The sequence below is a fragment of the Antechinus flavipes genome, chromosome 5 (genome assembly GCF_016432865.1).
Source record: "Antechinus flavipes isolate AdamAnt ecotype Samford, QLD, Australia chromosome 5, AdamAnt_v2, whole genome shotgun sequence".
Lineage (NCBI taxonomy): Eukaryota > Metazoa > Chordata > Mammalia > Dasyuromorphia > Dasyuridae > Antechinus > Antechinus flavipes.
This window is the reverse complement of record NC_067402.1, coordinates 258,373,291-258,397,556: the sequence shown is the minus strand read 5'-3', so window position 1 is coordinate 258,397,556 and position 24,266 is coordinate 258,373,291. Positions and strand designations below refer to the sequence as shown.

The following is a 24,266-nucleotide window of genomic DNA, read 5'->3' as shown; positions in this document are numbered from 1 at the left end:
ATGCCTTGAACACTGCCTGGTACATAGTAGCTACTTTTTCACTGTTTATGAAGCTACAAGTATGGAAGAACATAGAATCCGGGAGATGTATTAGAGAATTACAAAAAGAAACGAATGTTTAGAAGGACCAAGGAAAGCTTTATGGACTTTGCACTGTTGGGTGATTTCTGAAATTCAGCCAGAATTTCAGAAGAAAACGAAGACACCCAGGATGATATTCCAAACACCCCGAATAATATAAGGAAAGGTATTTCACGAAGAAAATATAAGGAGTCATTCGGAAAATGTTTCACTGAAATAGAAATGCATGAAATGGAAAAAAAAATTAACTAAAATTCCATTTGCTTCAACTGGATTAAAACATTGACAGTTTTTTTGACTCACTTATTTTAAGAGCTACGTGAAAATGAATTATTTTGTGGATGTCTTACATCCCTAATTAAATTAGAAAATACAAGGTGGCTAGAATTTAGTTTTCTTTGTTTCTGAATGCCATGTAACAAAAGAGATTTTATAAATGTGTATATGTATTGAGTTACTGAAATATTAGTGTCGTAAAAATGTAATGGAGAAGTAAGAGATCATACTCTGGAATCTGAGATTACTGGTTTTATCCCAGTTCTATAAGAGTTCACAATGCAGTGTCTATTAATTACCTTTATTCCATGTAACAGAAATTAAAGTTTTGGAAACTAAATGTATTTTTTAAAAAAGATAAAATGGTACAGAGAAAGACACTAAAATGATTATTCAAGTTCTTGTTTAAATTCCTCTCTCATATGTTCATAATGCCTGAAAGAATGAGTCCCTACCTAATACATTGTGTGTGGAACTGTGAACAGATCCAACCATTCTGGAGAGCAATTTGGAACTATGTTCAAAAACCTGCACTCCCTTTGATCTAGCAGTGGTTCTAGTGGGCTTGTAGGCCAAAGAGATTTTGAGGGAGGGAAAGGGATCCACATGGGCAACACGTTTGTGGCAGCTCTTTTTGGAGAGGCAAGAAAATGGAAACTGAATGGTTGCCCATTAATTGGAGAATGGCTGAATAAATAATGGTATATGATTGTTATGGAATATTATTGTTCAATAAGAAACGATCAAAAGGATGATTGCAGAGAGGGTTGGAGACACATGGACTGATTCTAAGGGAAATGAGCAGAACCAGCAGCTCACTATATATGGCAGGCAGAAGATTATGTGATGATCAATTCTGATGCCTATGGCTCTCTTCAACAAAGAGATAAGAACAACCAGTTCCACTTGTTCAATGATGAAGAGAATGCTCTCCACTGTGGAGTCGAAATGTGGTTCTCAACATAACAATCTCTCTCTCTCTCTCTCTCTCTCTCTCTCTCTCTCTCTCTCTCTCTCTCTCTCTTTTCCTAAGGCAATTGGGGTTAAGTGATTTTCCCAGGACCACACACCTAGGAAGTTTTAAATATCTGAGGCCACTTCTAAACTCAGGTCCTCCTGACTTCTGGGCTGCTACTCTATCCAGTGCAACCACTAGCTGCCCCCTCCTTTTTTGGTTGTTGTTACTAGGTTGATTTGATTTGTCTCGTGCAATACAATAATTGTATTTAACGTGTATTTCTACCAAGTTTAACATACTTTGGACTACTTGCTATGCAGGGGAGAGTGTTGGAAGGAGGGAGAGAAAACTGGAATACAAAGTACTTCAAGGGCTAAAGATGAGAAATTATCCACATATATGTTTAGAAAATAAAAAGTTTGAATTAAAAAAAGGAATTGATGTCTATGTGAAGAACAAGGAGAGGTGAGCTTAAAATTTGTGATAAATACAAAGGAAATTTCTTTTGCAAAAATATATTTTTACCTATAATCTACCTTTGTTCCAGGTAATCTTTGACAATGATCACGCAAAATAAAACTTTCTTGAAATATTTTTCAATACATTATTACACTGTCTAAGAAATGACAGGCTACTTGAGACAAATCAAATCCCAAATCCTAAAGCTATGATTCAAGGCATACAGAGACAGTCTTTTTTTACAGATGATACTTCTGACTTTTATTAGTCCCCTCTGTGACAATTGAACTGCAAGTTTTATATTGTTTGTAAGCATCTTTACCATCCTCTTTCTCCCTCCACTTTTTCCTGCTTCCTCTCTGTCAAGCCAAACCTCATCCTAGCACTACACCCTACTTATTACCTCTTTCATTAAGTCTTTCTTCATGCAATACAAATTACTCTGACATTGCCCTTTGTATGGTCCTCAGTCTGTGTATAGAAGCTAGGCAGAAATTTACTTAGAATTGGCCACCACATCAGCTTATATAAGTGCCTTTGTCCTACCCTCTAATTGGTAGGTAAGCTGATCACGGAGTAGGGAAGTAGGCTTCTATTTGTCCAAAGTCTCTTACTTTTCTGGAATATATCCTCATGCTTAGATGAGCATAAAATGTTATCAACCTTGGTCATTGAATGAGAGAATGAGAGGCCCACTGAAATTGCTAAGGGGTTAAGGAGTACAAGTGTAAACCACGAGGTCCTGAAAGTTAGGACCATTCAATTGTCTTCTTGGCTCTTCACTAAACTACAAGTGAGACCATAAGCTGACTTGTCTGGGCAGCGTCTTCCCCACATGTTAAAAGGACCTTTGTACTAGATTATTTCTGAAACCCCTCTAGCTCTAGAAGTCCCCTTCTAATTCCACCTGAGAAAATGCACTGATTAGGAAATAAGTAAACTTAAATGTAATTTTAAAAACAGCAACCAAGATTGAAGTTTCAAAATGAATTAATACCTCCGAATCCCAGGGTGAGTCGCTGTCGTCTTCTTTGACCAGTCCTAATGTTGATAGAAGGGTAAGAAAATAGAGATAAATAACCACAGAAATAACTGGAAAATATGCTACTCAGAAGATGAAAACAGTTCAAATGTGTCCTCTCAGAATGGCTTTAGGAAAATTTAAACTAAAATGACAGCAGACAAAATTAGAGTAGAGAGTAACATTTGCACTTATGGATTATGGACAAGGCAAGGTCTTTTAAAATACAGAAGCTAGGGGCTCAAGGGTAATTGTGTGTGAGAATACAAAATATTTTATGTCAAAAATAAACTCAACATTTAAAAGTTTATCATGGCATTCTTGGAAAGAATGCTTTGCAGTACGTTCTACAACTTGAGGTAGAGCACTGTATAGTGCATAGAAGGCCAGTTTGAACTGAGGTAGCCCTGGCTTCCATGTCCACTGCTGACATTGTGGTTGTGTGATTATAAGCAAGACAGTGAACTTCTTAGGCACCGGCCTACTCTGGAAGACTCTATGCAATACAAATTACTCTGACATTGCCCTTTGTATGGTCCTCAGTCTGTGTATAGAAGCTAGGCAGAAATTTACTTAGAATTGGCCACCACATCAGCTTATATAAGTGCCTTTGTCCTACCCTCTAATTGGTAGGTAAGCTGATCACGGAGTAGGGAAGTAGGCTTCTATTTGTCCAAAGTCTCTTACTTTTCTGGAATATATCCTCATGCTTAGATGAGCATAAAATGTTATCAACCTTGGTCATTGAATGAGAGAATGAGAGGCCCACTGAAATTGCTAAGGGGTTAAGGAGTACAAGTGTAAACCACGAGGTCCTGAAAGTTAGGACCATTCAATTGTCTTCTTGGCTCTTCACTAAACTGCAAGTGAGACCATAAGCTGACTTGTCTGGGCAGCGTCTTCCCCACATGTTAAAAGGACCGTTGTACTAGATTATTTCTGAAACCCCTCTAGCTCTAGAAGTCCCCTTCTAATTCCACCTGAGAAAATGCACTGATTAGTAAATAAGTAAACTTAAATGTAATTTTAAAAACAGCAACCAAGATTGAAGTTTCAAAATGAATTAATACCTCCGAATCCCAGGGTGAGTCGCTGTCGTCTTCTTTGACCAGTCCTAATGTTGATAGAAGGGTAAGAAAATAGAGATAAATAACCACAGAAATAACTGGAAAATATGCTACTCAGAAGATGAAAACAGTTCAAATGTGTCCTCTCAGAATGGCTTTAGGAAAATTTAAACTAAAATGACAGCAGACAAAATTAGAGTAGAGAGTAACATTTGCACTTATGGATTATGGACAAGGCAAGGTCTTTTAAAATACAGAAGCTAGGGGCTCAAGGGTAATTTTGTGTGAGAATACAAAATATTTTATTTCAAAAATTATCATGGCATTCTGGAAAGAATGCTTTGCAGTACGTTCTACAACTTGAGGTAGAGCACTGTATAGTGCATAGAAGGCCAGTTTGAACTGAGGTAGCCCTGGCTTCCATGTCCACTGCTGACATTGTGGTTGTGTGATTATAAGCAAGACAGTGAACTTCTTAGGCACCGGGCTACTCTGGAAGACTCTATGCAATAGAACAGTAGCCAATGGGCATCATGGGAAATTTTTTCCTTGTGGATGTTCTAAATTGATGAAATCAGGAGCTCTGTCAACACAATAACTCACTTTTTCTTACAGCACCTTTGGCTGACGTCCCAGGAGCTTCTACCCCTTTGGGAATATTTGCATCTTCTGGACTTTTTTGTATCTTGGTACCAGAGTCGGGGTAGATGACAATGTGTTTTTTGTCCACCTCTGGGTCCGATATATATTCCTGTAATTAATGAGAATGAAAGGTACAATGAGCTCCAAAATTTTTCTTCAATATCTGGCTAGCACAAATACTGTGAACCTAGCTGTTATACTGCACTTGACAGAAGATGGTGGACACAACAATCAAATCATGAAATGAATTAGATGTTTTCAATCACCTGTTTTAGGTATCTGCATAAGTATGAATTTATCCCTCCCCTATGCTAATAAATATTTTACTATTACTTCAATATGTTCAAATATTAGGAATGATACACAGTTCTTATCCTGAAATGATAATAACCTGGAAGGGAAGATATTGCCTGACTGGACAGAAGAGCCATGGATTTCAAAGGAGGGGACTCAGCACAGACATCTCATTTCTCCCTTTGCTATACTCTTTGAGACGTCTCTGAATTTTCCACCGTGCTGCACCTCCAGGCAGATTTCTCCAACCCCCAAGTCATTGGTTTCCTTTTAGGCTATATATTGTTTATGTCTTTTGTTCTTAATCTTTCTATGCCTTGAACACTGCCTGGTACATAGTAGCTACTTTTTCACTGTTTATGAAGCTACAAGTATGGAAGAACATAGAATCCGGGAGATGTATTAGAGAATTACAAAAAGAAACGAATGTTTAGAAGGACCAAGGAAAGCTTTATGGACTTTGCACTGTTGGGTGATTTCTGAAATTCAGCCAGAATTTCAGAAGAAAACGAAGACACCCAGGATGAGATTCCAAACACCCCGAATAATATAAGGAAAGGTATTTCACGAAGAAAATATAAGGAGTCATTCGGAAAATGTTTCACTGAAATAGAAATGCATGAAATGGAAAAAAAAATTAACTAAAATTCCATTTGCTTCAACTGGATTAAAACATTGACAGTTTTTTTGACTCACTTATTTTAAGAGCTACGTGAAAATGAATTATTTTGTGGATGTCTTACATCCCTAATTAAATTAGAAAATACAAGGTGGCTAGAATTTAGTTTTCTTTGTTTCTGAATGCCATGTAACAAAAGAGATTTTATAAATGTGTATATGTATTGAGTTACTGAAATATTAGTGTCGTAAAAATGTAATGGAGAAGTAAGAGATCATACTCTGGAATCTGAGATTACTGGTTTTATCCCAGTTCTATAAGAGTTCACAATGCAGTGTCTATTAATTACCTTTATTCCATGTAACAGAAATTAAAGTTTTGGAAACTAAATGTATTTTTTAAAAAAGATAAAATGGTACAGAGAAAGACACTAAAATGATTATTCAAGTTCTTGTTTAAATTCCTCTCTCATATGTTCATAATGCCTGAAAGAATGAGTCCCTACCTAATACATTGTGTGTGGAACTGTGAACAGATCCAACCATTCTGGAGAGCAATTTGGAACTATGTTCAAAAACCTGCACTCCCTTTGATCTAGCAGTGGTTCTAGTGGGCTTGTAGGCCAAAGAGATTTTGAGGGAGGGAAAGGGATCCACATGGGCAACACGTTTGTGGCAGCTCTTTTTGGAGAGGCAAGAAAATGGAAACTGAATGGTTGCCCATTAATTGGAGAATGGCTGAATAAATAATGGCATATGATTGTTATGGAATATTATTGTTCAATAGCAAACGATCAACAGGATGATTGCAGAGCGGCTTGGAGACACATGGACTGATTCTAAGGGAAATGAGCAGAACCAGCAGCTCACTATATATGGCAGGCAGAAGATTATGTGATGATCAATTCTGATGCCTATGGCTCTCTTCAACAAAGAGATAAGAACAACCAGTTCCACTTGGTCATTGATGAAGAGAATGCTCTCCACTGTGGAGTCGAAATGTGGTTCTCAACATAACAATCTCTCTCTCTCTCTCTCTCTCTCTCTCTCTCTCTCTCTCTCTCTCTCTCTCTCTCTCTCTCTCTCTTTTCCTAAGGCAATGGGGGTTAAGTGATTTTCCCAGGACCACACACCTAGGAAGTGTTCAATATCTGAGGCCACTTCTAAACTCAGGTCCTCCTGACTTCTGGGCTGCTACTCTATCCAGTGCAACCACTAGCTGCCCCCTCCTTTTTTGGTTGTTGTTACTAGGTTGATTTGATTTGTCTCGTGCAATACAATAATTGTATTTAACGTGTATTTCTACCAAGTTTAACATACTTTGGACTACTTGCTATGCAGGGGAGAGTGTTGGAAGGAGGGAGAGAAAACTGGAATACAAAGTACTTCAAGGGCTAAAGATGAGAAATTATCCACATACATGTTTAGAAAATAAAAAGTTTGAATTAAAAAAAGGAATTGATGGCTATGTGAAGAACAAGGAGAGGTGAGCTTAAAATTTGTGATAAATACAAAGGAAATTTCTTTTGCAAAAATATATTTTTACCTATAATCTACCTTTGTTCCAGGTAATCTTTGACAATGATCACGCAAAATAAAACTTTCCTGAAATATTTTTCAATACATTATTACAGTGTCTAAGAAATGACAGGCTACTTGAGACAAATCTAATCCCAAATCCTAAAGCTATGATTCAAGGCATACAGAGACAGTCTTTTTTTACAGACGATACTTCTGACTTTTATTAGTCCCCTCTGTGACAACTGAACTGCAAGTTTTACATTGTTTGCAAGCATCTTTACCATCCTCTTTCTCCCTCCACTTTTTCCTGCTTCCTCTCTGCCAACCCAAACCTCTTCCTAGCACTACACCCTACTTATTACCTCTTTCATTAAGTCTTTCTTCATGCAATACAAATTACTCTGACATTGCCCTTTGTATGGTCCTCAGTCTGTGTATAGAAGCTAGGCAGAAATTTACTTAGAATTGGCCACCACATCAGCTTATATAACTGCCTTTGTCCTACCCTCTAATTGGTAGGTAAGCTGATCACGGAGTAGGGAAGTAGGCTTCTATTTGTCCAAAGTCTCTTACTTTTCTGGAATATATCCTCATGCTTAGATGAGCATAAAATGTTATCAACCTTGGTCATTGAATGAGAGAATGAGAGGCCCACTGAAATTGCTACGGGGTTAAGGAGTACAAGTGTAAACCACGAGGTCCTGAAAGTTAGGACCATTCAATTGTCTTCTTGGCTCTTCACTAAACTACAAGTGAGACCATAAGCTGACTTGTCTGGGCAGCGTCTTCCCCACATGTTAAAAGGACCGTTGTACTAGATTATTTCTGAAACCCCTCTAGCTCTAGAAGTCCCCTTCTAATTCCACCTGAGAAAATGCACTGATTAGGAAATAAGTAAACTTAAATGTAATTTTAAAAACAGCAACCAAGATTGAAGTTTCAAAATGAATTAATACCTCCGAATCCCAGGGTGAGTCGCTGTCGTCTTCTTTGTCCAGTCCTAATGTTGATAGGAGGGTAAGAAAATATAGATAAATAACCACAGAAATAACTGGAAAATATGCTACTCAGAAGATGAAAACGGTTCAAATATGTCCTCTCAGAATGGCTTTAGGAAAATTTAAACTAAAATGACAGCAGACAAAATTAAGAGTAGAGAGTAACATTTGCACTTATGGATTATGGACAAGGCAAGGTCTTTTAAAATACAGAAGCTAGGGGCTCAAGGGTAATTTTGTGTGAGAATACAAAATATTTTATTTCAAAAATTATCATGGCATTCTGGAAAGAATGCTTTGCAGTACGTTCTACAACTTGAGGTAGAGCACTGTATAGTGCATAGAAGGCCAGTTTGAACTGAGGTAGCCCTGGCTTCCATGTCCACTGCTGATATTGTGGTTGTGTGATTATAAGCAAGACAGTGAACTTCTTAGGCACCGGGCTACTCTGGAAGACTCTATGCAATAGAACAGTAGCCAATGGGCATCACGGGAAATTTTTTCCTTGTGGATGTTCTAAATTGATGAAATCAGGAGCTCTGTCAACACAATAACTCACTTTTTCTTACAGCACCTTTGGCTGACGTCCCAGGAGCTTCTACCCCTTTGGGAATATTTGCATCTTCTGGACTTTTTTGTATCTTGGTACCAGAGTCGGGGTAGATGACAATGTGTTTTTTGTCCACCTCTGGGTCCGATATATATTCCTGTAATTAATGAGAATGAAAGGTACAATGAGCTCCAAAATTTTTCTTCAATATCTGGCTAGCACAAATACTGTGAACCTAGCTGTTTTACTGCACTTGACAGAAGATGGTGGACACAACAATCAAATCATGAAATGAATTAGATGTTTTCAATCACCTGTTTTAGGTATCTGCATAAGTATGAATTTATCCCTCCCCTATGCTAATAAATATTTTACTATTACTTCAATATGTTCAAATATTAGGAATGATACACAGTTCTTATCCTGAAATGATAATAACCTGGAAGGGAAGATATTGCCTGACTGGACAGAAGAGCCATGGATTTCAAAGGAGGGGACTCAGCACAGACATCTCATTTCTCCCTTTGCTATACTCTTTGAGACGTCTCTGAATTTTCCACCGTGCTGCACCTCCAGGCAGATTTCTCCAACCCCCAAGTCATTGGTTTCCTTTTAGGTTATATATTGTTTATGTCTTTTGTTCTTAATCTTTCTATGCCTTGAACACTGCCTGGTACATAGTAGCTACTTTTTCACTGTTTATGAAGATACAAGTATGGAAGAACATAGAATCCGGGAGATGTATTAGAGAATTACAAAAAGAAACGAATGTTTAGAAGGACCAAGGAAAGCTTTATGGACTTTGCACTGTTGGGTGATTTCTGAAATTCAGCCAGAATTTCAGAAGAAAACGAAGACACCCAGGATGATATTCCAAACACCCCGAATAATATAAGGAAAGGTATTTCACGAAGAAAATATAAGGAGTCATTCGGAAAATGTTTCACTGAAATAGAAATACATGAAATGGAAAAAAAAATTAACTAAAATTCCATTTGTTTCAACTGGATTAAAACATTGACAGTTTTTTTGACTCACTTATTTTAAGAGCTACGTGAAAATGAATTATTTTGTGGATGTCTTACATCCCTAATTAAATTAGAAAATACAAGGTGGCTAGAATTTAGTTTTCTTTGTTTCTGAATGCCATATAACAAAAGAGATTTTATAAATGTGTATATGTATTGAGTTACTGAAATATTAGTGTCGTAAAAATGTAATGGAGAAGTAAGAGATCATACTCTGGAATCTGAGATTACTGGTTTTATCCCAGTTCTATAAGAGTTCACAATGCAGTGTCTATTAATTACCTTTATTCCATGTAACAGAAATTAAAGTTTTGGAAACTAAATGTATTTTTTAAAAAAGATAAAATGGTACAGAGAAAGACAACAAAATGATTATTCAAGTTCTTGTTTAAATTCCTCTCTCATATGTTGATAATGCCTGAAAGAATGAGTCCCTCCCTAATACATTGTGTGTGGAACTGTGAACAGATCCAACCATTCTGGAGAGCAATTTGGAACTATGTTCAAAAACCTGCACTCCCTTTGATCTAGCAGTGGTTCTAGTGGGCTTGTAGGCCAAAGAGATTTTGAGGGAGGGAAAGGGATCCACATGGGCAACACGTTTGTGGCAGCTCTTTTTGGAGAGGCAAGAAAATGGAAACTGAATGATTGCCCATTAATTGGAGAATGGCTGAATAAATAATGGTATATGATTGTTATGGAATATTATTGTTCAATAAGAAACGATCAAAAGGATGATTGCAGAGAGGGTTGGAGACACATGGACTGATTCTAAGGGAAATGAGCAGAACCAGCAGCTCACTATATATGGCAGGCAGAAGATTATGTGATGATCAATTGTGATGCCTATGGCTCTCTTCAACAATGAGATAAGAACAACCAGTTCCACTTGTTCAATGATGAAGAGAATGCTCTCCACTGTGGAATCGAAATGTGGTTCTCAACATAACAATCTCTCTCTCTCTCTCTCTCTCTCTCTCTCTCTTTTCCTAAGGCAATTGGGGTTAAGTGATTTTCCCAGGACCACACACCTAGGAAGTTTTAAATATCTGAGGCCACTTCTAAACTCAGGTCCTCCTGACTTCTGGGCTGCTACTCTATCCAGTGCAACCACTAGCTGCCCCCTCCTTTTTTGGTTGTTGTCACTAGGTTGATTTGATTTGTCTCAAGCAATACAATAATTGTATTTAACGTGTATTTCTACCAAGTTTAACATACTTTGGACTACTTGCTATGCAGGGGAGAGTGTTGGAAGGAGGGAGAGAAAACTGGAATACAAAGTACTTCAAGGGCTAAAGATGAGAAATTATCCACATACATGTTTAGAAAATAAAAAGTTTGAATTAAAAAAAGGAATTGATGGCTATGTGAAGAACAAGGAGAGGTGAGCTTAAAATTTGTGATAAATACAAAGGAAATTTCTTTTGCAAAAATATATTTTTACCTATAATCTACCTTTGTTCCAGGTAATCTTTGACAATGATCACGCAAAATAAAACTTTCCTGAAATATTTTTCAATACATTATTACAGTGTCTAAGAAATGACAGGCTACTTGAGACAAATCTAATCCCAAATCCTAAAGCTATGATTCAAGGCATACAGAGACAGTCTTTTTTTACAGACGATACTTCTGACTTTTATTAGTCCCCTCTGTGACAACTGAACTGCAAGTTTTACATTGTTTGCAAGCATCTTTACCATCCTCTTTCTCCCTCCACTTTTTCCTGCTTCCTCTCTGCCAACCCAAACCTCTTCCTAGCACTACACCCTACTTATTACCTCTTTCATTAAGTCTTTCTTCATGCAATACAAATTACTCTGACATTGCCCTTTGTATGGTCCTCAGTCTGTGTATAGAAGCTAGGCAGAAATTTACTTAGAATTGGCCACCACATCAGCTTATATAAGTGCCTTTGTCCTACCCTCTAATTGGTAGGTAAGCTGATCACGGAGTAGGGAAGTAGGCTTCTATTTGTCCAAAGTCTCTTACTTTTCTGGAATATATCCTCATGCTTAGATGAGCATAAAATGTTATCAACCTTGGTCATTGAATGAGAGAATGAGAGGCCCACTGAAATTGCTAAGGGGTTAAGGAGTACAAGTGTAAACCACGAGGTCCTGAAAGTTAGGACCATTCAATTGTCTTCTTGGCTCTTCACTAAACTACAAGTGAGACCATAAGCTGACTTGTCTGGGCAGCGTCTTCCCCACATGTTAAAAGGACCGTTGTACTAGATTATTTCTGAAACCCCTCTAGCTCTAGAAGTCCCCTTCTAATTCCACCTGAGAAAATGCACTGATTAGGAAATAAGTAAACTTAAATGTAATTTTAAAAACAGCAACCAAGATTGAAGTTTCAAAATGAATTAATACCTCCGAATCCCAGGGTGAGTCGCTGTCGTCTTCTTTGTCCAGTCCTAATGTTGATAGGAGGGTAAGAAAATATAGATAAATAACCACAGAAATAACTGGAAAATATGCTACTCAGAAGATGAAAACGGTTCAAATATGTCCTCTCAGAATGGCTTTAGGAAAATTTAAACTAAAATGACAGCAGACAAAATTAAGAGTAGAGAGTAACATTTGCACTTATGGATTATGGACAAGGCAAGGTCTTTTAAAATACAGAAGCTAGGGGCTCAAGGGTAATTTTGTGTGAGAATACAAAATATTTTATTTCAAAAATTATCATGGCATTCTTGGAAAGAATGCTTTGCAGTACGTTCTACAACTTGAGGTAGAGCACTGTATAGTGCATAGAAGGCCAGTTTGAACTGAGGTAGCCCTGGCTTCCATGTCCACTGCTGATATTGTGGTTGTGTGATTATAAGCAAGACAGTGAACTTCTTAGGCACCGGGCTACTCTGGAAGACTCTATGCAATAGAACAGTAGCCAATGGGCATCACGGGAAATTTTTTCCTTGTGGATGTTCTAAATTGATGAAATCAGGAGCTCTGTCAACACAATAACTCACTTTTTCTTACAGCACCTTTGGCTGACGTCCCAGGAGCTTCTACCCCTTTGGGAATATTTGCATCTTCTGGACTTTTTTGTATCTTGGTACCAGAGTCGGGGTAGATGACAATGTGTTTTTTGTCCACCTCTGGGTCCGATATATATTCCTGTAATTAATGAGAATGAAAGGTACAATGAGCTCCAAAATTTTTCTTCAATATCTGGCTAGCACAAATACTGTGAACCTAGCTGTTATACTGCACTTGACAGAAGATGGTGGACACAACAATCAAATCATGAAATGAATTAGATGTTTTCAATCACCCGTTTTAGGTATCTGCATAAGTATGAAATTGTCCCTCCCCTATGCTAATAAATATTTTACTATTACTTCAATATGTTCAAATATTAGGAATGATACACAGTTCTTATCCTGAAATGATAATAACCTGGAAGGGAAGATATTGCCTGACTGGACAGAAGAGCCATGGATTTCAAAGGAGGGGACTCAGCACAGACATCTCATTTCTCCCTTTGCTATACTCTTTGAGAAGTCTCTGAATTTTCCACCGTGCTGCACCTCCAGGCAGATTTCTCCAACCCCCAAGTCATTGGTTTCCTTTTAGGTTATATATTGTTTATGTCTTTGGTTCTTAATCTTTCTATGCCTTGAACACTGCCTGGTACATAGTAGCTACTTTTTCACTGTTTATGAAGATACACGTATGGAAGAACATAGAATCCGGGAGATGTATTAGAGAATTACAAAAAGAAACGAATGTTTAGAAGGACCAAGGAAAGCTTTATGGACTTTGCACTGTTGGGTGATTTCTGAAATTCAGCCAGAATTTCAGAAGAAAACGAAGACACCCAGGATGATATTCCAAACACCCCGAATAATATAAGGAAAGGTATTTCACGAAGAAAATATAAGGAGTCATTCGGAAAATGTTTCACTGAAATAGAAATGCATGAAATGGAAAAAAAAAATTAACTAAAATTCCATTTGTTTCAACTGGATTAAAACATTGACAGTTTTTTTTTGACTCACTTATTTTAAGAGCTACGTGAAAATGAATTATTTTGTGGATGTCTTACATCCCTAATTAAATTAGAAAATACAAGGTGGCTAGAATTTAGTTTTCTTTGTTTCTGAATGCCATATAACAAAAGAGATTTTATAAATGTGTATATGTATTGAGTTACTGAAATATTAGTGTCGTAAAAATGTAATGGAGAAGTAAGAGATCATACTCTGGAATCTGAGATTACTGGTTTTATCCCAGTTCTATAAGAGTTCACAATGCAGTGTCTATTAATTACCTTTATTCCATGTAACAGAAATTAAAGTTTTGGAAACTAAATGTATTTTTTAAAAAAGATAAAATGGTACAGAGAAAGACAACAAAATGATTATTCAAGTTCTTGTTTAAATTCCTCTCTCATATGTTGATAATGCCTGAAAGAATGAGTCCCTCCCTAATACATTGTGTGTGGAACTGTGAACAGATCCAACCATTCTGGAGAGCAATTTGGAACTATGTTCAAAAACCTGCACTCCCTTTGATCTAGCAGTGGTTCTAGTGGGCTTGTAGGCCAAAGAGATTTTGAGGGAGGGAAAGGGATCCACATGGGCAACACGTTTGTGGCAGCTCTTTTTGGAGAGGCAAGAAAATGGAAACTGAATGATTGCCCATTAATTGGAGAATGGCTGAATAAATAATGGTATATGATTGTTATGGAATATTATTGTTCAATAAGAAACGATCAAAAGGATGATTGCAGAGAGGGTTGGAGACACATGGACTGATTCTAAGGGAAATGAGCAGAACCAGCAGCTCACTATATATGGCAGGCAGAAGATTATGTGATGATCAATTGTGATGCCTATGGCTCTCTTCAACAATGAGATAAGAACAACCAGTTCCATTTGTTCAATGATGAAGAGAATGCTCTCCACTGTGGAATCGAAATGTGGTTCTCAACATAACAATCTCTCTCTCTCTCTCTCTCTCTCTCTCTCTCTCTCTCTCTCTCTTTTCCTAAGGCAATTGGGGTTAAGTGATTTTCCCAGGACCACACACCTAGGAAGTTTTAAATATCTGAGGCCACTTCTAAACTCAGGTCCTCCTGACTTCTGGGCTGCTACTCTATCCAGTGCAACCACTAGCTGCCCCCTCCTTTTTTGGTTGTTGTCACTAGGTTGATTTGATTTGTCTCAAGCAATACAATAATTGTATTTAACGTGTATTTCTACCAAGTTTAACATACTTTGGACTACTTGCTATGCAGGGGAGAGTGTTGGAAGGAGGGAGAGAAAACTGGAATACAAAGTACTTCAAGGGCTAAAGATGAGAAATTATCCACATACATGTTTAGAAAATAAAAAGTTTGAATTAAAAAAAGGAATTGATGGCTATGTGAAGAACAAGGAGAGGTGAGCTTAAAATTTGTGATAAATACAAAGGAAATTTCTTTTGCAAAAATATATTTTTACCTATAATCTACCTTTGTTCCAGGTAATCTTTGACAATGATCACGCAAAATAAAACTTTCCTGAAATATTTTTCAATACATTATTACAGTGTCTAAGAAATGACAGGCTGTTTGAGACAAATCAAATCCCAAATCCTAAAGCTATGATTCAAGGCATACAGAGACAGTCTTTTTTTACAGATGATACTTCTGACTTTTATTAGTCCCCTCTGTGACAACTGAACTGCAAGTTTTACATTGTTTGCAAGCATCTTTACCATCCTCTTTCTCCCTCCACTTTTTCCTGCTTCCTCTCTGCCAACCCAAACCTCTTCCTAGCACTACACCCTACTTATTACCTCTTTCATTAAGTCTTTCTTCATGCAATACAAATTACTCTGACATTGCCCTTTGTATGGTCCTCAGTCTGTGTATAGAAGCTAGGCAGAAATTTACTTAGAATTGGCCACCACATCAGCTTATATAAGTGCCTTTGTCCTACCCTCTAATTGGTAGGTAAGCTGATCACGGAGTAGGGAAGTAGGCTTCTATTTGTCCAAAGTCTCTTACTTTTCTGGAATATATCCTCATGCTTAGATGAGCATAAAATGTTATCAACCTTGGTCATTGAATGAGAGAATGAGAGGCCCACTGAAATTGCTAAGGGGTTAAGGAGTACAAGTGTAAACCACGAGGTCCTGAAAGTTAGGACCATTCAATTGTCTTCTTGGCTCTTCACTAAACTACAAGTGAGACCATAAGCTGACTTGTCTGGGCAGCGTCTTCCCCACATGTTAAAAGGACCGTTGTACTAGATTATTTCTGAAACCCCTCTAGCTCTAGAAGTCCCCTTCTAATTCCACCTGAGAAAATGCACTGATTAGGAAATAAGTAAACTTAAATGTAATTTTAAAAACAGCAACCAAGATTGAAGTTTCAAAATGAATTAATACCTCCGAATCCCAGGGTGAGTCGCTGTCGTCTTCTTTGTCCAGTCCTAATGTTGATAGGAGGGTAAGAAAATATAGATAAATAACCACAGAAATAACTGGAAAATATGCTACTCAGAAGATGAAAACGGTTCAAATATGTCCTCTCAGAATGGCTTTAGGAAAATTTAAACTAAAATGACAGCAGACAAAATTAAGAGTAGAGAGTAACATTTGCACTTATGGATTATGGACAAGGCAAGGTCTTTTAAAATACAGAAGCTAGGGGCTCAAGGGTAATTTTGTGTGAGAATACAAAATATTTTATTTCAAAAATTATCATGGCATTCTTGGAAAGAATGCTTTGCAGTACGTTCTACAACTTGAGGTAGAGCACTGTATAGTGCATAGAAGGCCAGTTTGAACTGAGGTAGCCCTGGCTTCCATGTCCACTGCTGATATTGTGGTTGTGTGATTATAAGCAAGACAGTGAACTTCTTAGGCACCGGGCTACTCTGGAAGACTCTATGCAATAGAACAGTAGCCAATGGGCATCACGGGAAATTTTTTCCTTGTGGATGTTCTAAATTGATGAAATCAGGAGCTCTGTCAACACAATAACTCACTTTTTCCTGCTTCCTCTCTGCCAACCCAAACCTCTTCCTAGCACTACACCCTACTTATTACCTCTTTCATTAAGTCTTTCTTCATGCAATACAAATTACTCTGACATTGCCCTTTGTATGGTCCTCAGTCTGTGTATAGAAGCTAGGCAGAAATTTACTTAGAATTGGCCACCACATCAGCTTATATAAGTGCCTTTGTCCTACCCTCTAATTGGTAGGTAAGCTGATCACGGAGTAGGGAAGTAGGCTTCTATTTGTCCAAAGTCTCTTACTTTTCTGGAATATATCCTCATGCTTAGATGAGCATAAAATGTTATCAACCTTGGTCATTGAATGAGAGAATGAGAGGCCCACTGAAATTGCTAAGGGGTTAAGGAGTACAAGTGTAAACCACGAGGTCCTGAAAGTTAGGACCATTCAATTGTCTTCTTGGCTCTTCACTAAACTGCAAGTGAGACCATAAGCTGACTTGTCTGGGCAGCGTCTTCCCCACATGTTAAAAGGACCGTTGTACTAGATTATTTCTGAAACCCCTCTAGCTCTAGAAGTCCCCTTCTAATTCCACCTGAGAAAATGCACTGATTAGTAAATAAGTAAACTTAAATGTAATTTTAAAAACAGCAACCAAGATTGAAGTTTCAAAATGAATTAATACCTCCGAATCCCAGGGTGAGTCGCTGTCGTCTTCTTTGACCAGTCCTAATGTTGATAGAAGGGTAAGAAAATAGAGATAAATAACCACAGAAATAACTGGAAAATATGCTACTCAGAAGATGAAAACAGTTCAAATGTGTCCTCTCAGAATGGCTTTAGGAAAATTTAAACTAAAATGACAGCAGACAAAATTAGAGTAGAGAGTAACATTTGCACTTATGGATTATGGACAAGGCAAGGTCTTTTAAAATACAGAAGCTAGGGGCTCAAGGGTAATTGTGTGTGAGAATACAAAATATTTTATGTCAAAAATAAACTCAACATTTAAAAGTTTATCATGGCATTCTTGGAAAGAATGCTTTGCAGTACGTTCTACAACTTGAGGTAGAGCACTGTATAGTGCATAGAAGGCCAGTTTGAACTGAGGTAGCCCTGGCTTCCATGTCCACTGCTGATATTGTGGTTGTGTGATTATAAGCAAGACAGTGAACTTCTTAGGCACCGGGCTACTCTGGAAGACTCTATGCAATAGAACAGTAGCCAATGGGCATCATGGGAAATTTTTTCCTTGTGGATGTTCTAAATTGATGAAATCAGGAGCTCTGTCAACACAATAACTCACTTTTTCTTACAGCACCTTTGGCAGTTGTCCCAGGAGCTTCTACCCCTTTGGGAATATTTGCATCTTCTGGACTTTTTTGTATCTTGGTACCATAGTCGGGGTAGATGACAATGTGTTTTTTGTCCACCTCTGGGTCCGATATATATTCCTGTAATTAATGAGAATGAAAGGTACAATGAGCTCCAAAATTTTTCTTCAATATCTGGCTAGCACAAATACTGTGAACCTAGCTGTTATACTGCACTTGACAGAAGATGGTGGACACAACAATCAAATCATGAAATGAATTAGATGTTTTCAATCACCCGTTTTAGGTATCTGCATAAGTATGAAATTGTCCCTCCCCTATGCTAATAAATATTTTACTATTACTTCAATATGTTCAAATATTAGGAATGATACACAGTTCTTATCCTGAAATGATAATAACCTGGAAGGGAAGATATTGCCTGACTGGACAGAAGAGCCATGGATTTCAAAGGAGGGGACTCAGCACAGACATCTCATTTCTCCCTTTGCTATACTCTTTGAGAGGTCTCTGAATTTTCCACCGTGCTGCACCTCCAGGCAGATTTCTCCAACCCCCAAGTCATTGGTTTCCTTTTAGGCTATATATTGTTTATGTCTTTGGTTCTTAATCTTTCTATACCTTGAACACTGCCTGGTACATAGTAGCTACTTTTTCACTGTTTATGAAGATACAAGTATGGAAGAACATAGAATCCGGGAGATGTATTAGAGAATTACAAAAAGAAACGAATGTTTAGAAGGACCAAGGAAAGCTTTATGGACTTTGCACTGTTGGGTGATTTCTGAAATTCAGCCAGAATTTCAGAAGAAAACGAAGACACCCAGGATGATATTCCAAACACCCCGAATAATATAAGGAAAGGTATTTCACGAAGAAAATATAAGGAGTCATTCGGAAAATGTTTCACTGAAATAGAAATGCATGAAATGGAAAAAAAAAATTAACTAAAATTCCATTTGTTTCAACTGGATTAAAACATTGACAGTTTTTTTTTGACTCACTTATTTTAAGAGCTACGTGAAAATGAATTATTTTGTGGATGTCTTACATCCCTAATTAAATTAGAAAATACAAGGTGGCTAGAATTTAGTTTTCTTTGTTTCTGAATGCCATGTAACAAAAGAGATTTTATAAATGTGTATATGTATTGAGTTACTGAAATATTAGTGTCGTAAAAATGTAATGGAGAAGTAAGAGATCATACTCTGGAATCTGAGATTACTGGTTTTATCCCAGTTCTATAAGAGTTCACAATGCAGTGTCTATTAATTACCTTTATTCCATGTAACAGAAATTAAAGTTTTGGAAACTAAATGTATTTTTTAAAAAAGATAAAATGGTACAGAGAAAGACAACAAAATGATTATTCAAGTTCTTGTTTAAATTCCTCTCTCATATGTTGATAATGCCTGAAAGAATGAGTCCCCACCTAATACATTGTGTGTGGAACTGTGAACAGATCCAACCATTCTGGAGAGCAATTTGGAACTATGTTCAAAAACCTGCACTCCCTTTGATCTAGCAGTGGTTCTAGTGGGCTTGTAGGCCAAAGAGATTTTGAGGGAGGGAAAGGGATCCACATGGGCAACACGTTTGTGGCAGCTCTTTTTGGAGAGGCAAGAAAATGGAAACTGAATGATTGCCCATTAATTGGAGAATGGCTGAATAAATAATGGTATATGATTGTTATGGAATATTATTGTTCAATAAGAAACGATCAAAAGGATGATTGCAGAGAGGGTTGGAGACACATGGACTGATTCTAAGGGAAATGAGCAGAACCAGCAGCTCACTATATATGGCAGGCAGAAGATTATGTGATGATCAATTGTGATGCCTATGGCTCTCTTCAACAATGAGATAAGAACAACCAGTTCCATTTGTTCAATGATGAAGAGAATGCTCTCCACTGTGGAATCGAAATGTGGTTCTCAACATAACAATCTCTCTCTCTCTCTCTCTCTCTCTCTCTCTCTCTCTCTCTCTCTCTCTCTCTTTTCCTAAGGCAATTGGGGTTAAGTGATTTTCCCAGGACCACACACCTAGGAAGTTTTAAATATCTGAGGCCACTTCTAAACTCAGGTCCTCCTGACTTCTGGGCTGCTACTCTATCCAGTGCAACCACTAGCTGCCCCCTCCTTTTTTGGTTGTTGTTACTAGGTTGATTTGATTTGTCTCAAGCAATACAATAATTGTATTTAACGTGTATTTCTACCAAGTTTAACATACTTTGGACTACTTGCTATGCAGGGGAGAGTGTTGGAAGGAGGGAGAGAAAACTGGAATACAAAGTACTTCAAGGGCTAAAGATGAGAAATTATCCACATACATGTTTAGAAAATAAAAAGTTTGAATTAAAAAAAGGAATTGATGGCTATGTGAAGAACAAGGAGAGGTGAGCTTAAAATTTGTGATAAATACAAAGGAAATTTCTTTTGCAAAAATATATTTTTACCTATAATCTACCTTTGTTCCAGGTAATCTTTGACAATGATCACGCAAAATAAAACTTTCCTGAAATATTTTTCAATACATTATTACAGTGTCTAAGAAATGACAGGCTACTTGAGACAAATCTAATCCCAAATCCTAAAGCTATGATTCAAGGCATACAGAGACAGTCTTTTTTTACAGATGATACTTCTGACTTTTATTAGTCCCCTCTGTGACAACTGAACTGCAAGTTTTACATTGTTTGCAAGCATCTTTACCATCCTCTTTCTCCCTCCACTTTTTCCTGCTTCCTCTCTGCCAACCCAAACCTCTTCCTAGCACTACACCCTACTTATTACCTCTTTCATTAAGTCTTTCTTCATGCAATACAAATTACTCTGACATTGCCCTTTGTATGGTCCTCAGTCTGTGTATAGAAGCTAGGCAGAAATTTACTTAGAATTGGCCACCACATCAGCTTATATAAGTGCCTTTGTCCTACCCTCTAATTGGTAGGTAAGCTGATCACGGAGTAGGGAAGTAGGCTTCTATTTGTCCAAAGTCTCTTACTTTTCTGGAATATATCCTCATGCTTAGATGAGCATAAAATGTTATCAACCTTGGTCATTGAATGAGAGAATGAGTCCCCACCTAATACATTGTGTGTGGAACTGTGAACAGATCCAACCATTCTGGAGAGCAATTTGGAACTATGTTCAAAAACCTGCACTCCCTTTGATCTAGCAGTGGTTCTAGTGGGCTTGTAGGCCAAAGAGATTTTGAGGGAGGGAAAGGGATCCACATGGGCAACACGTTTGTGGCAGCTCTTTTTGGAGAGGCAAGAAAATGGAAACTGAATGATTGCCCATTAATTGGAGAATGGCTGAATAAATAATGGTATATGATTGTTATGGAATATTATTGTTCAATAAGAAACGATCAAAAGGATGATTGCAGAGAGGGTTGGAGACACATGGACTGATTCTAAGGGAAATGAGCAGAACCAGCAGCTCACTATATATGGCAGGCAGAAGATTATGTGATGATCAATTGTGATGCCTATGGCTCTCTTCAACAATGAGATAAGAACAACCAGTTCCATTTGTTCAATGATGAAGAGAATGCTCTCCACTGTGGAATCGAAATGTGGTTCTCAACATAACAATCTCTCTCTCTCTCTCTCTCTCTCTCTCTCTTTTCCTAAGGCAATTGGGGTTAAGTGATTTTCCCAGGACCACACACCTAGGAAGTGTTCAATATCTGAGGCCACTTCTAAACTCAGGTCCTCCTGACTTCTGGGCTGCTACTCTATCCAGTGCAACCACTAGCTGCCCCCTCCTTTTTTGGTTGTTGTCACTAGGTTGATTTGATTTGTCTCAAGCAATACAATAATTGTATTTAACGTGTATTTCTACCAAGTTTAACATACTTTGGACTACTTGCTATGCAGGGGAGAGTGTTGGAAGGAGGGAGAGAAAACTGGAATACAAAGTACTTCAAGGGCTAAAGATGAGAAATTATCCACATACATGTTTAGAAAATAAAAAGTTTGAATTAAAAAAAGGAATTGATGGCTATGTGAAGAACAAGGAGAGATGAGCTTAAAATTTGTGATACATACAAAGGAAATTTCTTTTGCAAAAATACATTTTTACCTATAATCTACCTTTGTTCCAGGTAATCTTTGACAATGATCACGCAAAATAAAACTTTCCTGAAATATTTTTCAATACATTATTACAGTGTCTAAGAAATGACAGGCTGTTTGAGACAAATCAAATCCCAATCCTAAAGCTATGATTCAAGGCATACAGAGACAGTCTTTTTTTACAGACGATACTTCTGACTTTTATTAGTCCCCTCTGTGACAACTGAACTGCAAGTTTTACATTGTTTGCAAGCATCTTTACCATCCTCTTTCTCCCTCCACTTTTTCCTGCTTCCTCTCTGCCAACCCAAACCTCTTCCTAGCACTACACCCTACTTATTACCTCTTTCATTAAGTCTTTCTTCATGCAATACAAATTACTCTGACATTGCCCTTTGTATGGTCCTCAGTCTGTGTATAGAAGCTAGGCAGAAATTTACTTAGAATTGGCCACCACATCAGCTTATATAAGTGCCTTTGTCCTACCCTCTAATTGGTAGGTAAGCTGATCACGGAGTAGGGAAGTAGGCTTCTATTTGTCCAAAGTCTCTTACTTTTCTGGAATATATCCTCATGCTTAGATGAGCATAAAATGTTATCAACCTTGGTCATTGAATGAGAGAATGAGAGGCCCACTGAAATTGCTAAGGGGTTAAGGAGTACAAGTGTAAACCACGAGGTCCTGAAAGTTAGGACCATTCAATTGTCTTCTTGGCTCTTCACTAAACTACAAGTGAGACCATAAGCTGACTTGTCTGGGCAGCGTCTTCCCCACATGTTAAAAGGACCGTTGTACTAGATTATTTCTGAAACCCCTCTAGCTCTAGAAGTCCCCTTCTAATTCCACCTGAGAAAATGCACTGATTAGGAAATAAGTAAACTTAAATGTAATTTTAAAAACAGCAACCAAGATTGAAGTTTCAAAATGAATTAATACCTCCGAATCCCAGGGTGAGTCGCTGTCGTCTTCTTTGTCCAGTCCTAATGTTGATAGGAGGGTAAGAAAATATAGATAAATAACCACAGAAATAACTGGAAAATATGCTACTCAGAAGATGAAAACGGTTCAAATATGTCCTCTCAGAATGGCTTTAGGAAAATTTAAACTAAAATGACAGCAGACAAAATTAGAGTAGAGAGTAACATTTGCACTTATGGATTATGGACAAGGAAATTTCTTTTGCAAAAATATATTTTTACCTATAATCTACCTTTGTTCCAGGTAATCTTTGACAATGATCACGCAAAATAAAACTTTCCTGAAATATTTTTCAATACATTATTACAGTGTCTAAGAAATGACAGGCTACTTGAGACAAATCTAATCCCAAATCCTAAAGCTATGATTCAAGGCATACAGAGACAGTCTTTTTTTACAGACGATACTTCTGACTTTTATTAGTCCCCTCTGTGACAACTGAACTGCAAGTTTTACATTGTTTGCAAGCATCTTTACCATCCTCTTTCTCCCTCCACTTTTTCCTGCTTCCTCTCTGCCAACCCAAACCTCTTCCTAGCACTACACCCTACTTATTACCTCTTTCATTAAGTCTTTCTTCATGCAATACAAATTACTCTGACATTGCCCTTTGTATGGTCCTCAGTCTGTGTATAGAAGCTAGGCAGAAATTTACTTAGAATTGGCCACCACATCAGCTTATATAAGTGCCTTTGTCCTACCCTCTAATTGGTAGGTAAGCTGATCACGGAGTAGGGAAGTAGGCTTCTATTTGTCCAAAGTCTCTTACTTTTCTGGAATATATCCTCATGCTTAGATGAGCATAAAATGTTATCAACCTTGGTCATTGAATGAGAGAATGAGAGGCCCACTGAAATTGCTACGGGGTTAAGGAGTACAAGTGTAAACCACGAGGTCCTGAAAGTTAGGACCATTCAATTGTCTTCTTGGCTCTTCACTAAACTACAAGTGAGACCATAAGCTGACTTGTCTGGGCAGCGTCTTCCCCACATGTTAAAAGGACCTTTGTACTAGATTATTTCTGAAACCCCTCTAGCTCTAGAAGTCCCCTTCTAATTCCACCTGAGAAAATGCACTGATTAGGAAATAAGTAAACTTAAATGTAATTTTAAAAACAGCAACCAAGATTGAAGTTTCAAAATGAATTAATACCTCCGAATCCCAGGGTGAGTCGCTGTCGTCTTCTTTGTCCAGTCCTAATGTTGATAGAAGGGTAAGAAAATATAGATAAATAACCACAGAAATAACTGGAAAATATGCTACTCAGAAGATGAAAACGGTTCAAATATGTCCTCTCAGAATGGCTTTAGGAAAATTTAAACTAAAATGACAGCAGACAAAATTAGAGTAGAGAGTAACATTTGCACTTATGGATTATGGACAAGGCAAGGTCTTTTA

The 24,266-nt window shown here is 37.6% G+C and overlaps 1 protein-coding gene across 1 annotated transcript in view; it reads right to left on the bottom strand.

Moving 5' to 3' along the window:
- LOC127538741 (thioredoxin domain-containing protein 2-like) overlaps positions 1-24,266 on the bottom strand; it is a 51,619-nt gene that overhangs the window by 5,423 nt on the left and 21,930 nt on the right. The window contains exons 6-11 of the mRNA XM_051962487.1: positions 24,021-24,064; positions 12,491-12,638; positions 11,889-11,932; positions 8,495-8,642; positions 7,894-7,937; positions 4,466-4,613 (exon numbers count right to left, since the gene is read on the bottom strand). Coding sequence (XP_051818447.1) covers positions 4,466-4,613; positions 7,894-7,937; positions 8,495-8,642; positions 11,889-11,932; positions 12,491-12,638; positions 24,021-24,064 — 576 coding nt within the window. The remainder of the gene's footprint in view (positions 1-4,465; positions 4,614-7,893; positions 7,938-8,494; positions 8,643-11,888; positions 11,933-12,490; positions 12,639-24,020; positions 24,065-24,266) is intronic.